At 49.3% G+C, this 14,135-nt stretch overlaps 1 protein-coding gene across 1 annotated transcript; it reads left to right on the plus strand.

Annotated features, from left to right (window-relative positions):
* Positions 1–1,478: 1,478 nt before the first annotated feature.
* LOC137212822 (olfactory receptor 4D2-like) lies at positions 1,479–2,413 on the plus strand. The gene is given in 2 exon segments (XM_067716763.1): positions 1,479–1,635; positions 1,638–2,413. Coding segments are annotated over 2 exon segments (933 nt in total).
* Positions 2,414–14,135: the final 11,722 nt, after the last annotated feature.

Below are 14,135 nucleotides of genomic sequence, written 5' to 3' on the forward strand. Positions count from 1 at the left end.
CACTGCTGTGTATAAAATAGATAACTGGTGGGAACCTACTGTGTAGCACAGGAAACTCTACTTGGTGCTCTGTGGTGACCTAGATGGGAGGGAAATCCAGGAAAGAGGGGATATGTGTATATGTATGGCTGATTCACTTTGCTGTACAGTGGAAACTAACACAACATTGTAAAGCAACTGTACTCCAATAAAAATTAATTTAAAAAAATAAGGGAGTGGTCTCTGATAGATAATGGATTGCATGAGGTCAGGGTGGGAGATGAGACGAGGCAGGGGGAGGGGGGAGGGCACTTAACCCTCACCTGTCACCTCTATCTCTCAACCTCTATGTCCTTCTTCCCCTTTGTTCCCATTCCCTCCCCTGCCCACCATCTTTCCATCTCTTCTTCCTTCACTCATTCTATTCCCCCATTTTCCTTCCTTATAATTTCCTTCCTCCCTTTAATTCTTCATCTATTTCCATTTCTTCTCCTTCAATATTTTTTTCTCTTCTACTCTTGGATTCAATAACATCTTCTGAAATTGCTGTCCTTTCAGAAGAGCTCTAAGTCTCCTTCAAACAATATATTCATCATCTATTTCTTCACTAATGATAGTTACCCCTCTGCCTCTTGTCTCCACCTCTGATCTGGGGAGCCTCACCTAGTAAGGGACGACCTACTGTGAAGGATGGAAAGAAATGGAATGCCCCAGATGTCCAGCTGTATCCAGAGGCTCCCCTGCATGGACCTGCACACACAATAGCTTTTCACCCACTCAGCAGTTAACACCAGCTATTTATTAAGTACTGACTATGAGCAAGGATGGGTACTGCAGGGCACAAATAAATTATGAATCAAGACTTATGTCTGTAGCATATTATGAATTGTGGAGGAAAAATATAGACACATGAAAAATTCATTAACATTATGATGTGCTAACTGTTGTATGAAAAATGATTGGTACAAAAATGTATTAGAGACTGGAAAGGGGAGGAGGTCTTTAGAGCAGGAGACTACACAGAGGAGAGTGATTACCATTTATTATTCCAGGCACTGTTCTAGGAACCTTATGTGTTATTTTATTTAATCCCCTAGACAATTTCTATAAAGAAAACATTTTTCTTATAGATGTGGAAACTGAGATTAAGAGAGATTAAGTAACTAGCTCAAGGCCAAATCTCAAGGAAATAGAGGCTTTGAAATTTGACTGCAGGTCCGTTGGACTCCAAGAGCCTTCCCACCACTATATTACACCGAATCTTTGAAAGGCAGGTTGCATGTGTCTCTGGATGGCTTTAAGATATCTCAAGAATGTGTATTCCAGCACCAACTAGTGAACTCTCCAGAGACAAGGCCATTTAATCAGAACTGGTATTACGATCTGCACATAAATTTCCATCAGCTAGACCTGGACACTGAAAGCACTAAATGGGCAAATAGTGACTTCATGCATCTCTGTCTGTGGTTTGCGTTTTTTAGGTGTATGGAGAAGACACCATGGAATCAGGGAACCTCACGTGAGTATCAGAATTTGTCTTCCTGGGGCTCTCACAGACTCAGGAGCTCCAGCTCTTCTTGTTTCTGGTGTTCCTGTTTGTCTCCACCTCCACTGTCATGGGAAACCTCCTCATCATGGTCACAGTGACCTTTGGTTCCCACTCCAAACACCCATGTATTTTCTGCTCTGAAATCTGGCTGTGTTAGAGCTCTGTTTCTCCACAGTCACTGCCCCAAAGATGGTGGTGGACCTCTTCGCTGAGAAGAAGGCCATCTCCTGTCAGGGCTGCATGGCCCAGATCTTCTCCTTCCACTCTGTGGGAGGGTCCATGGTTTTCTTCCTCTCATTTATGGCCTATGATTGCCTTGTTGCCGTCTCTCAGCCCCTCCACTATGTCACCATAATGAACACTCAGATCTGTGTGGGGCTGGTGGTGACTAACTGGGTGGGAGGCTTCATCCATTCCATTTGCCAACTGACTCTGATGATCCCCCTGCCTTTCTGTGGCCCCAATGTCCTAAATAATTTCTACTGTGATGTTCCACAAGTGCTGAGACTTGGCAGCACGGACACTTCCCTCCTGGAGTTCCTTATCATTTCCAATAGTGGGGTGCTGGTCCTCATCTGGTTCCTCCTTCTCCTGACCTCCTACTCAGCCATCCTGGTGATCCTGAGGTCTCTTTCAGGGCAAGTGAGGAGGAAGGCAGCTTCTACCTGCACCACTCACATCGTCGTGGTGTCTATGGTCTTTGTTCCAAGCATTTACCTCTACACCCAGCCCTTTACCTCCTTCTCCATTGACAAGGCTGTATCCATTAGCCAAACTGTCATGACCCCCATGCTCAACCCCATGATCTACACCCTGAGAAACAAGGAGATGCAGGCAGCAGTGAAAAGATTAAGGAGGTACCAGCTGGTTTATAAAAGGGAGTGACAGTGGGCAGATCACTTCTCTTTGGCTTTGTTTTCTATTTATAAGGTGGAGTGACAGCCACTGTTTACTGCTTCATAGCTTTGGAAATATTGTGAAGTTCATCTTAGAACTTAATAATTTTGAAATTAAGCAACTCAGTTTTTTAGGAAAAAGGAAAATATCCTTATTTTTTGTGTGTGTGAAGGTTGATTTGAACACTTCTATGACAGTAAGATATGTTCCCTTGGAAATATGTTGGAAAGCCACACTCTCCTTTATGCCTCTGGTGGACGGTTTTCCCTTAGGATGACAGCATTTCCCCAGAAGGGCAGTTCTGTTTTCTGCCTTTTGATCTCTTTTCCCGATAACCCTTTTGTTCTTTGTCCAGAGTGATAGAGAAAGTGCAGAACTTGGAGACTTGGCCCTAAACTGGGAGCCTTTGTCCCATTACTTACCAAACTAGTAACCTTGAATGAGCCACCTGACCTCTCTTGCATTCATGGATTCTTCCTCACCAAACTAGCATAAAACAATATCTGTCTCAATAATCTCACTTTTGTTATAAGATTCAAATTTTAAAAATGTGTAAGAATATTTTGTAAACCATGGAACCTACGTAAGGATTATTGTTGTTGTCATTATTCCTGACATTTATTCTTCCATCAGTTGAGTAGTGTTTTGGAAGTAGGGCAGATATTCCTAAGTGCAGTGAGGGAGGCATGGAGAGGGTGGGGGCTGAACTCCAGAGGGGTCATGCAACATGCCCGAGGGTGAAACTGAGACTAGAGAGTGACATAAATTCAGGGGCATGCAGACACTATCAAACTCTTAGAGGAAAACATAGGCAGAACACTCCATGACATAAATCACAGCAAGATCCTTTTTGACCCACCTCCTAGAGAAATGGAAATAAAAACAAAAATAAACAAATGGGACCTAATGAAACTTAAAAGCTTTTGCACAACAAAGGAAACCATAAAAAAGACAAAAAGACAACCCTCAGAATGAAAGAAAATATTTGAAAATGAAGCAACGGACAAAGGATTAATCTCCAAAACATACAACCAACTCATGCAAGTCAATATCAAAAACACAAACAACCCAATCCAAAAATAGGCAGAAGACCTAAATAGACATTTCTCCAAAGAAGACATACAGATTGCCAACAAACAAATGAAAGAATGCTCAACATCATTAATCATTAGAGAAATGCAAATCAAAACTACAATGAGATAACATCTCACACCAGTCAGAATGGCCATCATCAAAAAATCTAGAAACAATAAATGCTGGAGAGGGTGTGGAGAAAAGGGAACCCTCTTGCACTGTTGGTGGGAATGTAAATTGATACAGCCACTATGGAGAACAGTATGGAGGTTCCTTATAAAACTAAAAATAAAACTACCATATGACCCAGCAATCCCACTATGGGGCATATACCCTGAGAAAACCATAATTCAAAAAGAGTCACGTACCACAATGTTCACTGCAGCTCTATTTACAATAGCCAGGACAGGGAAGCAACCTAAGTGTCCATCGACAGATGAATGGATGAAGAAGATGTGACACATATATACAATGGAATATTACTCAGCCATGAAAATAAATGAAACTGAGTTATTTGTAGTGAGGTGGATGGACCTAGAGTCTGTCATACAGAGTGAAGTAATTCAGGAAGAGAAAAACAAATATCATGTGCTAACACATATATATGGAATCTAAAAAAAAAATGGTCATGAAGAACCTAGGGGAAGACGGGAATAAAGACACAGACCTACTAGAGAATGGACTTGAGGACACAGGGAGGGGGAAGGGTAAGCTGAGACAAAGTGAGAGAGTGTCATGGACATATATACACTACCAAATGTAAAATAGCTAGTGGGAAGCAGCTGTATAGCACAGGGAGATTAGCTCGGTGCTTTGTGACCACCTAGAGGGGTGAGATAGGGAGGGTGGCAGGGAGGGAGACGTAAGAGGGAGGAGATATGGGGATATATGTATATGTATAGCTGATTCACTTTGTTATAAAGCAGAAACTAACACACCATTGTAAAGCAATTATACTCCAATAAAGACGTTAAAAAAAAAATTCAGGGCCATGTCTGCAAGACTCTGACTACTTACTGCTATCCCCCCACCCCACCCCCATTTTCAGACTCAACACTTCTTGCAAACAGGAATGGGAATATCCACTCATTTCCTCATTCATTTATTCATATTTGTAAATATTCCAGCATTCATTTGGGGCTTAATGCATTACTTATCCATAGAAAGTGCTCTATAATGGTTTGTTGATTATCTATCTCTCTATATACCCCCCATTCCCCTTCCTCTTTCTCTCTCTCCCTCCCGACATTGATTTCTGCCAGTTTAGTCTTCCTTACATCCATCTGGGAATTTCCCCCCCAATTCACTGGTGTGCCTTGCTTGCTCTTTGCCTGGACCTCCATGCCACACACCCATCATTTCTCTCCTCCACTATCACACTGGGGCTTTGGGGTTAAGCAGAGTTGAAGAGAAGAAATAGGCTATGGTTAGAGTTGCGAGGGACTGCAAACCCAACAAGTTTAAATAAAAAGAGGGTGTTTATTTTAAGGATATAAAGCTCTTCTTGAAATAAAGTGAAGTTGGGTATTACGGGAATAAGCAACTGTCAGGTCTGACACAGCAGCTGGTCCCTCCTTCTCCCCCCCTCCATTCATCAGTCCCTGCCTATGCAGTCGCCTTGTACATGGCTCACATGGGAGGCTCTGCCCCCAAACCTGACCTTTTCATGCTCCTTCAGCAGTCAGCTAGGTCAGTGTCTCTGGATTCAAATTCCAAAGTTCTGTGAGAATAATCTGATTGGCTGAGGTTGGACCACATATCCCATGTGGCTGAGGGATGTGCAGGTCGTGTGACATAAGTGTGGCCATCCAAGCCCACCCCTTCAGCAGGGATTGTGGGTGAGGGTTGTCCCCAGAGAAGGAGCGTGTGGGTGGACAGACTCCCCCCAAACATGTCTGGCATGAAAGGAACAAGTAACACACCTCTTAATTGGCACTATCCAGGAAACTTGTCATTAGTTATGTCTAGACATTCATGTTTTTATTCATTCATTAAGTATTTATTTTGTCTACAATTTACTCCTTCTGTCCTACTTTGTTCTTTTTACCCCTAGGTTCTTGGAAAAGTTCCTGAATTTGTTTTGTCTGAACCAAAGAAAGAAAGGATAGGAGCCTGAGGAAGCAGGGCATTCTGAGAGGACGCAGGTGGCTGTGGCAGTGGCTGACCCAGGAGGAGCCATCGGCTGTTTCTGAGGGAGCTGGGATAGAGGGAGAGCTAAAAGCAGGAGAGGAGGCAGCTGGGGCACCCAAGGGCAATGATGCCTGCCTGGATCTCCACCTATGGCCGTGTCTCCTACACTGCATTGACCACAGGGACATGCCAAGGACAGGGCAGAGGGTGCCTGTACAGGCCATAAGGGTTTTCTTTTTCTCTGTTGAGTTTTAAAACAACAGGAGGTGCTTTTATAATTGCTATGCTCACTAAATAATGTCAGTGCTAAAATACTCCTCCCTGCCAGGTGGGTTGCTCCCTACTCTTCATAAACCTGGTACGTGTGTGTGTGTGAGAGAGACAGACAGACAGACAGGATTCCGAGAAAGTGGGAGAATTAGAATTAGAGAGGGAAGAGCAGAGGCCTTATGAGGGAGGAGTGTGAGCGGTTGAAAGAGGGGATCACGTGCTCCCTTAGATTCTGCACAGGTGTCAATAAAGCAGCAAGGCTATGGGGTGGCCGCTGAGGTGAAGGCTTGGGGGAGGGAGGAGGGTAAGCTGCAGCCTGTCTTCCATGACAGAGAATGTGCCCCAGGAGTCCCTGTATAGCTCTCCCAAGAACCTGGACACGGGGCCATGGGCCTTGGGCTAACCCCACAGTGCGAACAGACAGAGAAGCCACGATGGCCAGGAGGCCTGCCGCTTTGCACTGGGAACTCTCATGGGGAAAGGACATATTGTCTCCACTTCTCATCCTCCCCACCTCAATACCAGACGGGAGGGGCTGGAAAGAGGAAGGAAGAAGTGTGAGGAGATACACAAGTAACAAATGGACAAATAAATAAATAAGATAATTTCATAGAATAAAAGCTATGAAGGAAATGCAGGGGGTAGTGTGACTGATAGGATGGGCAGCATTGTAAAATGTGGCTGGTGACGCAATCTCTGAGGAGGGGCTAATTCAGCAAAGACCTGGGCAACGAGAAGGAGACAGTCAGACAAGATCCAGGTGACGGGCAAGCATTCCAGAAAGAAGAGACAGCACGTGCAGAGGTCCTGGAGGTTAGAATGAACTTTTTGCCCAGAGGAAAAAGAAAAGGGGACAGTGTAACTGGAGTGTTACGAACAAAAATGATCTTGGTAGGAGGTGAGGTCTGAGGTGTTATGTTAGTTACCTACTACTGCCTAACAAGTCAACCTCAAACCTAACAGCTTAAAACAAAGCGATCATGTATTATCTGTCACAGGTTCTGTGGGCCAGGAATTCCGGCAGGGCATGGGGGAGACAGCTCATCCCTGCTTCCAGATGTCTGGAGCCTCAGCTGGAAGACTCAAAGGCCAGGGATGGAATCGTTTGCACTTTCACTCACTTACGTCTGGCTGTTGATGTTGGTGTCAACTGGATGCCTAGGTGAGGCTATTGACTAGTTTCTCCATGTGGCCTGGGGTTCCTCACAACATGGTAGTTTCCAAGGACAAGTGTCCTAAGAGAGAGAAGGAGGTGGGAGCTGAATTCTTTCTACATCTAGCCTCAGAGGTCCCATAGCATCACTTCTACCACATTCTATTAGACAGAAGTGAGCATTCAAGGGAGGGGAATTAGACTCCATCTTTTAGATGAGGAGACTCAAAGAATTTGTGGGCATACCTTTAAATTACCACCGATGATGATAGGAACCAGATCATGAAAGCGTTTGAATTTTATTCTAACTGCAATGAAAGTCTTTGGAGGGTTTGGGTGTAGAAGGGAGTAGTGACATGATATAACTTATAATTTAAAGAGGTCGTGTTGGCTGCTAGGGAGAGAATGGTTACAGAGGTCAAACCTGGTGGAGTGGGTTAAGAAGTCGACTTGGATTCAACTTCAAGTTCTCGCACTGATCAGCCGTTACCTTGGGCAAGTCTCCTAACAGTGGAGGGTAGGAGTACGCGTTTACATTTACATGGATTTACGTAGAGGTTTTTCCTCCTTCAGACCTACAGGGGCGTGTGTTTCATGCCTTGCCTCTGTTAGATGCCTGTTTTTGTTCACCACCGTAGCCCTAGCACCCAGGGCAGGCCCTGGATTGTAAAGGCTGTCCATAAATTTTTGTTGAAAGCACAACCAAACAAATAATATTGTAAAACCCCGCATTAGTCCTTGAAGACAGTATCCACCAACCCAATAAGCCTTTAGTAACTGGGAGGAGTATCGGGGGAGCACCTGACTCCATCTCTTCTGGGATAATCCTGTACCCATTCTGGATGTGAGACCTGATTCCATTCAGAACCATTATCACTGCCTAGATAGACACAAAGAGAGCCAAGACCTGCCCTTGCCCCAGAGCCCAGCACAAGTGGCAGACCCAGGACAGCCCACTCTGGCATCCAGTCATGGTGCATTCATGGGACGACGTGCCTTCCAGGGACGAGGGCGGAGGAGCAGGGCAGAGCCTTATTCCCTCCCGTGAGCATCTCAGAAGACTGTATTGGGGGCGTAGGACAGCAAGAGGGGCGAGAGAGAGGAACCCTCACTTAGCACAAAGGGCTCTGTCTAGTGGACTTTCTGTCCTTGACACTGGACGCTGGCTCCAGCCACCTCCAGGTCTGCCAAGGGGCTGGGACCACAGACCCGCAGACTCATCACCTCACCAGTGAGAAGCTGAAGAGGCTGTGGCTGGCGGGACGGGGATAAAACCCGCACGATCGTTCAAGTCTTTGTTTGCATTTCTGAACCTTCTAAATGGTAAGCGCCCCACGCAAGAGACTATTGCGTTCAACAGGGGGTCTAAATTCCTACCGCTTTCAGGCATTCATTCCTTCTGGATGCATTGAGGTGCCAGGAGGCAAAAATGGATGCGTGTGGGCTCTTTCTGGTGGAGAAACTGCGCGGCAGTCCCTCTCAGGCTCTGGGACCCCGCCCACCCCCCTTGCTCCAGACTGGCTCCCATCCCCGTGCTGCAGCGGCCACCCTAGAGGTGGGGAGCTGAGGAGAGACAATCGGAGCAGCCAGGGCGGCCTGTCAGCCTCTCCTCCAGTCCCACCCGTGGGGCAACCTTCTCAGGCCTGAGGCACCTTCCAGCCTGTGTGTGGAGGCTTCTCTCGTCAGGTCACACCCATGCCCTTGGGAGCCTGGGGGAGAAGGAAGCAGCTTGTAGAGTCAGACCCAGGCTGAGATCCCTTCCTGGCTCCAAGATGGTGACACCTTCTTTCCTCTGTACCCCAACAATAAAACTGAGGTCCCGGGCGGTAGCAGCTGCCTCGTAGGGGTGTTGTGAGCACTCAGATGAGTGCAGTAAAGCACAGAGCACAGGCTGGCGAGCAGCAAGGGCTATGGACCACCCCGAGCCAGCTGCAGTGCCCCCCGCCCCTGCTGGAACCCGCACCTCCCGGCCTGTTACCCTACAAGCAGCAGTGCCCGGCGGCTCATATGTCCCACTGAGTCCTCTCACTCATGACGTCGCTCAGGCAAAACACGGTCTGCCGGTTGTGCAAGCCCACGGTCCTCCTCCCCTAGCCCCGCGCCTGCCCCTGGGAGTCCCCAGTCTGATGGAGGAGGTGAGGTACAGCTCTCAGGTAAGGCCAAGGCAGGCGGGAGGGGAAGGGATGGCCCTCAGCTGCCCCCACCCCCAGCCTGGACCTGCACATCTCAAGTGCTCACCAGGGACCACCCCTGCCTCCTGAACATCCCTGCCCTTCGCTGATTTTACCAGCTGGTCAGAGAGGTCAAGCAGCCGGGGTGGCACTGGGCTGCCAGGCCAGCTGGCCAAAGCCCCATGGTGTTTTTCCCGGCTTCCCAAAAAACAGAACACTCTGAGCTGCCTCCCTCTGGGAGCCCTCAGCTCCGGTGCATACCCATACACACAGGACTACACGTTCACACACCCTTGGCCTGCCCCGGCCTCTGGCCCGGGGTGCAGCCACTGTCGTTTGAGCCAAGCCCCTTAGTCTCCCTGCAGACTTCAGTGTTCTTGTTATGGGAACAGAGCTAAGCGCCCCATTCCCAGGCGCCCCCGGGAACAGGAGCAGGCCCTGGGCCCCGCTCCACTGCAGCTGTCCCCACGGGGGCCGTTGGAGCTGAGCAGATAAAGAGATCCAATCAGGCCTGTGGCCAGCAGCTCCACCGTGGCTGGCAGACGGTTCTTGTGAAAGCAGTTGCAGAATCTTGAGGTTTCAAGATGGCCAGAGGAGGGCAGGAAGGAAGTTTCTTTGGTATTGGCAGCCGAAAGATGCCAGGGTTGGAAGGCTCCCTCGTGGTCCAGGGTCTGGGCGTCAGCCAGGTAGGGCCAGGCCTGCAACAGTATCCACTGACCCAGGGCTTGCCTGGCCCAGGGACAGCAACACCCCTGACCAGAGGCACAGGTCCTAATAGATGTACAGGCACAAATCCGCCCCCTGACCCGAGAGCTGTGACAGGCGAGGCCGTAGATGTGTCCATTCCACACATATGTATTAAAGCCCTGCCAGGCGGTGGGTTAGATGCTGAGGCTACAGTGAGCAACAGAGCAGGTACGTATCTTCTCTGTGCGGCTCTCACAGACCTGCAGGGAGCTGGGGCTTAATAAAATTCAAGCACAGAAATACATGTATAATCACAGCTCTGCTAAGCTCTAGGAACGCAGCGGCAAGAGTAAGGAACAGGAAGACCTGGCCACCCGAGTCATGGCCAGTGGGGCCGGGACAGTAAAAGTTCTGTGTGGATGGGGCCTGGAGGGTCAGCAGGAGGCACCAGGCACAAAGGAGAGGGGCCTTTGTGGTTGAGACCCATCGCACGTGGCGGGAGGCCTGTCTCAGGAGTCGAAGCCAGCGGGGTTAGAGGGCAGAGGAACAGAGAGAGGAGACGGAGCTCTGGAGAAAGGGGGTGGCTCACCCAGTCTGGCTCCTTAGGAGACGCTGCTTGGAGGGCCAAGATGAGTCCCAGAGGGGACGGCATGCTGGGACCAGTGTGCCAAGTCCCCCAGGGCCTCATACTCCCATGGTCACCAGGGAGGGAGCTGGTGGAACACAGTTGAGGAGCTGGCTGGTTAGGGCCCCAGTCCCCAGGTGTTCCCAACCCTTCTTATGGCCCCCTTATTCCTAGTAGCCTCATCTCCTGTCACCCCAAATGGTCTTTTTTTTTTTTTCCAAGTGGTCTTTTTGATGGGTCTCACTACAAAGCTTTTCCTCCTGTGGGGCCCCATCTTGGACTCTTATTTTGCCCATTTCTCTTTCAGAGGAAGAGCTCTCCCACAGCTCCCCAGCCGCTGAGGTCCAGCCAGGCCCCCGGCCTGTAAGGAGCCTGGTTCATCCCCAGCAGCGGGTTCTTGACTCCGCCTATAGAGGCAGGAGCTCACGCAGGCCTTGCAGGGAGCTGAGCTTCTCAGACACCCAACCCAGGGGGGCAGCCCACCCTGGCCTCCATGCTCAGTGGGCTGCCCGTTCTCACACCCTTCCTGCAGCTCCCACTTCAACCGCCTGCAGCTCCAGCTCCTGGCCTCTTGGCCTTGCACCGGGAATAGTCATGGGGCCCATCTAGTGCCCACCCGAAGGCTCCATGTCTCCACCATGGGGGCACTCAACCCCCTGCCCCACTCCACCTACCTGGCCTGTTGGGGTCAGGACCCTGGGAGCTCCAAACTCTCATCTGGGAAAGGAAGAGGAAATCGCATCTGGTGGGGGAAGGGACATGTCCTCCTTTGCGGGGTGAAAGAGGGCGCGTGGACTCATGGAGCTAAATCAGGACATGACACAGTTCACTCATGCTCCACAAACATTTCTGAGCACTGGCCAGGCCCCATGTGTTGGGTCCACAGGTGCAAACAAGATCGGGTCTGGGGTCCCCGTGGTCAGTCCAGGAGGGGGACAAGGTGACAGCATGCCTTCAGTACAGCCCATTTTGTGCTGACAGAGCATCAGCATAGGTTGCTCTGCAAACAGAACACAGACCACGTTGAGGGGTGAACGGGAAAGGGATGAGGGAAGGCTTCCTGGACGAAGTGGTGTCTCAGCTGGGCTGTGAAGATGAGTAGAGGTGAGTCAGGCAAAGGGAAAGTGTAGGAGGACCCAGAGGCAAGGGAGAACATGGTGCATTCAGAAAGCTTCTGGGAAGTCAAGGCTGGAGTGTGGTAGGCAGTGGGGAGGGGTGAGTGGAGGCTGGAGAGGTCCTACGGGGCATGGGAGAGTGGAAGGATTGGGGGGTCCCTGGGCTGCTGCTGAAGGGACATTGTGCATAGGCCCTGCGGACCATGGCTGTGCACACTAGGATCCTGGAAGGGCCCGGGCTCATCCCCGGCTCAGCACATGAGCAGCCCCTCCCCCACCCTCAGGCACTCAGAGCCCGGTGCTCCCCCTCGACCCCCTCCCCAGGGACCCAAACTTGGGATGTGTGTGGAAGGATTTGAAAGCTTCCTGACTTGTCATTTAGTGAGGGCAAGAGGAAGGGGCAAAATGCCAGTACCAAGGCCAGGGCAGAGGACGAGCAGGAGATGGGGGGCATCGTCTGTAGGGAATTTAAAAGTACCAACAGCACGGATGAAGTGTTGGACTGCTTCCTGTGCTCGTCACGTGTCAGCAATTCTGAACAATGTCAGTGATGAAACGCTTCTCCCCAAAGACATCTTTCGTTGGTCTAGATTCTAAACAATTGCTGCAATTACCGTTGCTTTAACAATTCTATGTGTAAGCTTCAAATGAATGCATTTTTATTGCTTATCCTTTTTTTTTTTTTTTTCTGCTGTACGTGGGCCTGTCACTGTTGTGGCCTCTCCCGTTGCGGAGCGGCCATGGCTCACGGGCCCAGCCGTTCCACGGCATGTGGGATCTTCCCGGACCGGGGCACGAACCTGCGTCCTCTGCATCGGCAGGCGGACTCCCAACTACTGCGCCACCAGGGAAGCCCTATTGCTTATCCTTTAATATGTACTGTGTTCCACGTGGAAGTCAATTTGCAGAATTCCCAGTTATACGGTGGCTCCCTCAGTTACCTGCATTGGCTTCGAGGGTAAGTTCTAAGGGTTCAGAATCATCCGAGCTGGCTCTCGCTGTGCTTTGTGCCCCTCATCCCCTGTAGCATCACATATTCTTGCTTTTAAACGGTTGGCTTAACATAAACAGTGTTAACTACTGTGATTGCGAAGAATGAAGAGACAGAACTTGACTTTCTTCCATTCTGTCACTCTTTGTGACCATTTGGAATGAGAATTTGTGTTTAAGATTTAAAACAGTGAAACAGTGCAAATTGTGAAGTATAATAGTTTTAAAGTGAAAATTTAAATTATTATGTGACTATTTTACTGAATTTGAATATCGTTAACGTTGAGATTTGTTCTTTAAATTTTTTTTATTTTAAAACTAAAAAAACGCATCACGAAAACAGAAACTGTAATGATACATTAAGTATTAAAGCCACCAATACGTAGGTAGTTTTTTCCCTTTATTTAAACACATTCATGTCATTAAAAAGTATTAATCCACTACTCTCTTCCTTTTTATATTGTAGTATTTTATTTTTATTTCATTACTGGGATGATTATGTCCAAATTTAATAAGTGAGAATTTCCACACATTTCCTTTCTAGCCATTATTATTGCTTTTTTTCATTTAATGAGTGTTACTGAAAATAATTTTGCGGTGGAGAGGAGGAGGTATCAAAAACGAATCTGCTCCTATATCAGATACTCCAGGTCGCCACTGGGCAACACTTAGCCCCAAGGAAAATCTCTCCAGTGAGGTCCCAGTGGGCATTATGAAAAGCCCATGGGGGCTTCTGAGGGACCTGTGGCCCTTGCCCACACTCCTCTCCTGTTGTCTCTGTGTGGTTGACCCTGACCCCAGAAAAAAAGCAGATGACACAGCTGACCACTGTGAGACCTGGCGAGGGCCACGCATGTCCAGGCCTGCCCCCCAGGGAAGGTCAAAGCGGGAGAGGGGGCGGATCCCCAAACTGGAGACCCCCAGGAGGGCTTCTCCCTCCATTACTGACGTTTCACTCAGTTTCCAGTGGCCTGGCTTGGGCAGCCGGCACGCCCACTCCGACGGGAGGGTGCTCGGAGACCAGGATCTGAACAACCCTGACTTTGGAGGCCTCCCTTCCTTTCTTCCTGCCCTCCTTCTTCCCAGGCACCGGGGCCTGGATGCTCTGCAAAGCTCTTGCACTCACTGCCCCCCACCCTTCCACCTCATGGTAGCTGCTGGAGTAGGCTCAGCAAAGGAAGCAGCAATAGGGCAGGATGACAAGGCTTGTCAGACAAACACCGTCCAGCACCTGCTGCATGCCTGGCCCTGGTAGCGTTTCACCTCTATTCCATAACAGCTCTGCAAGGTAAACAGAGAAAGGCCTTCTGTTAGACAGTGAGGAAGCAGGCTCTGAAGCTGAGCAGCTGAGCCAGGTGAATGACGGTGCTGGGATCTGGACCCAGGCCAGGTCTCTCTCACCTCTCTGTACTGCTCTCAACAAGCTCCTGGGTGCTAAGTGCTGTGGCTCCCAGAGGGAGCTTCCTGCAGCATCAGCAGAAGCCTGGGAGCAGAC

This window comes from Pseudorca crassidens, chromosome 19, assembly GCF_039906515.1.
Source record: "Pseudorca crassidens isolate mPseCra1 chromosome 19, mPseCra1.hap1, whole genome shotgun sequence".
Lineage (NCBI taxonomy): Eukaryota > Metazoa > Chordata > Mammalia > Artiodactyla > Delphinidae > Pseudorca > Pseudorca crassidens.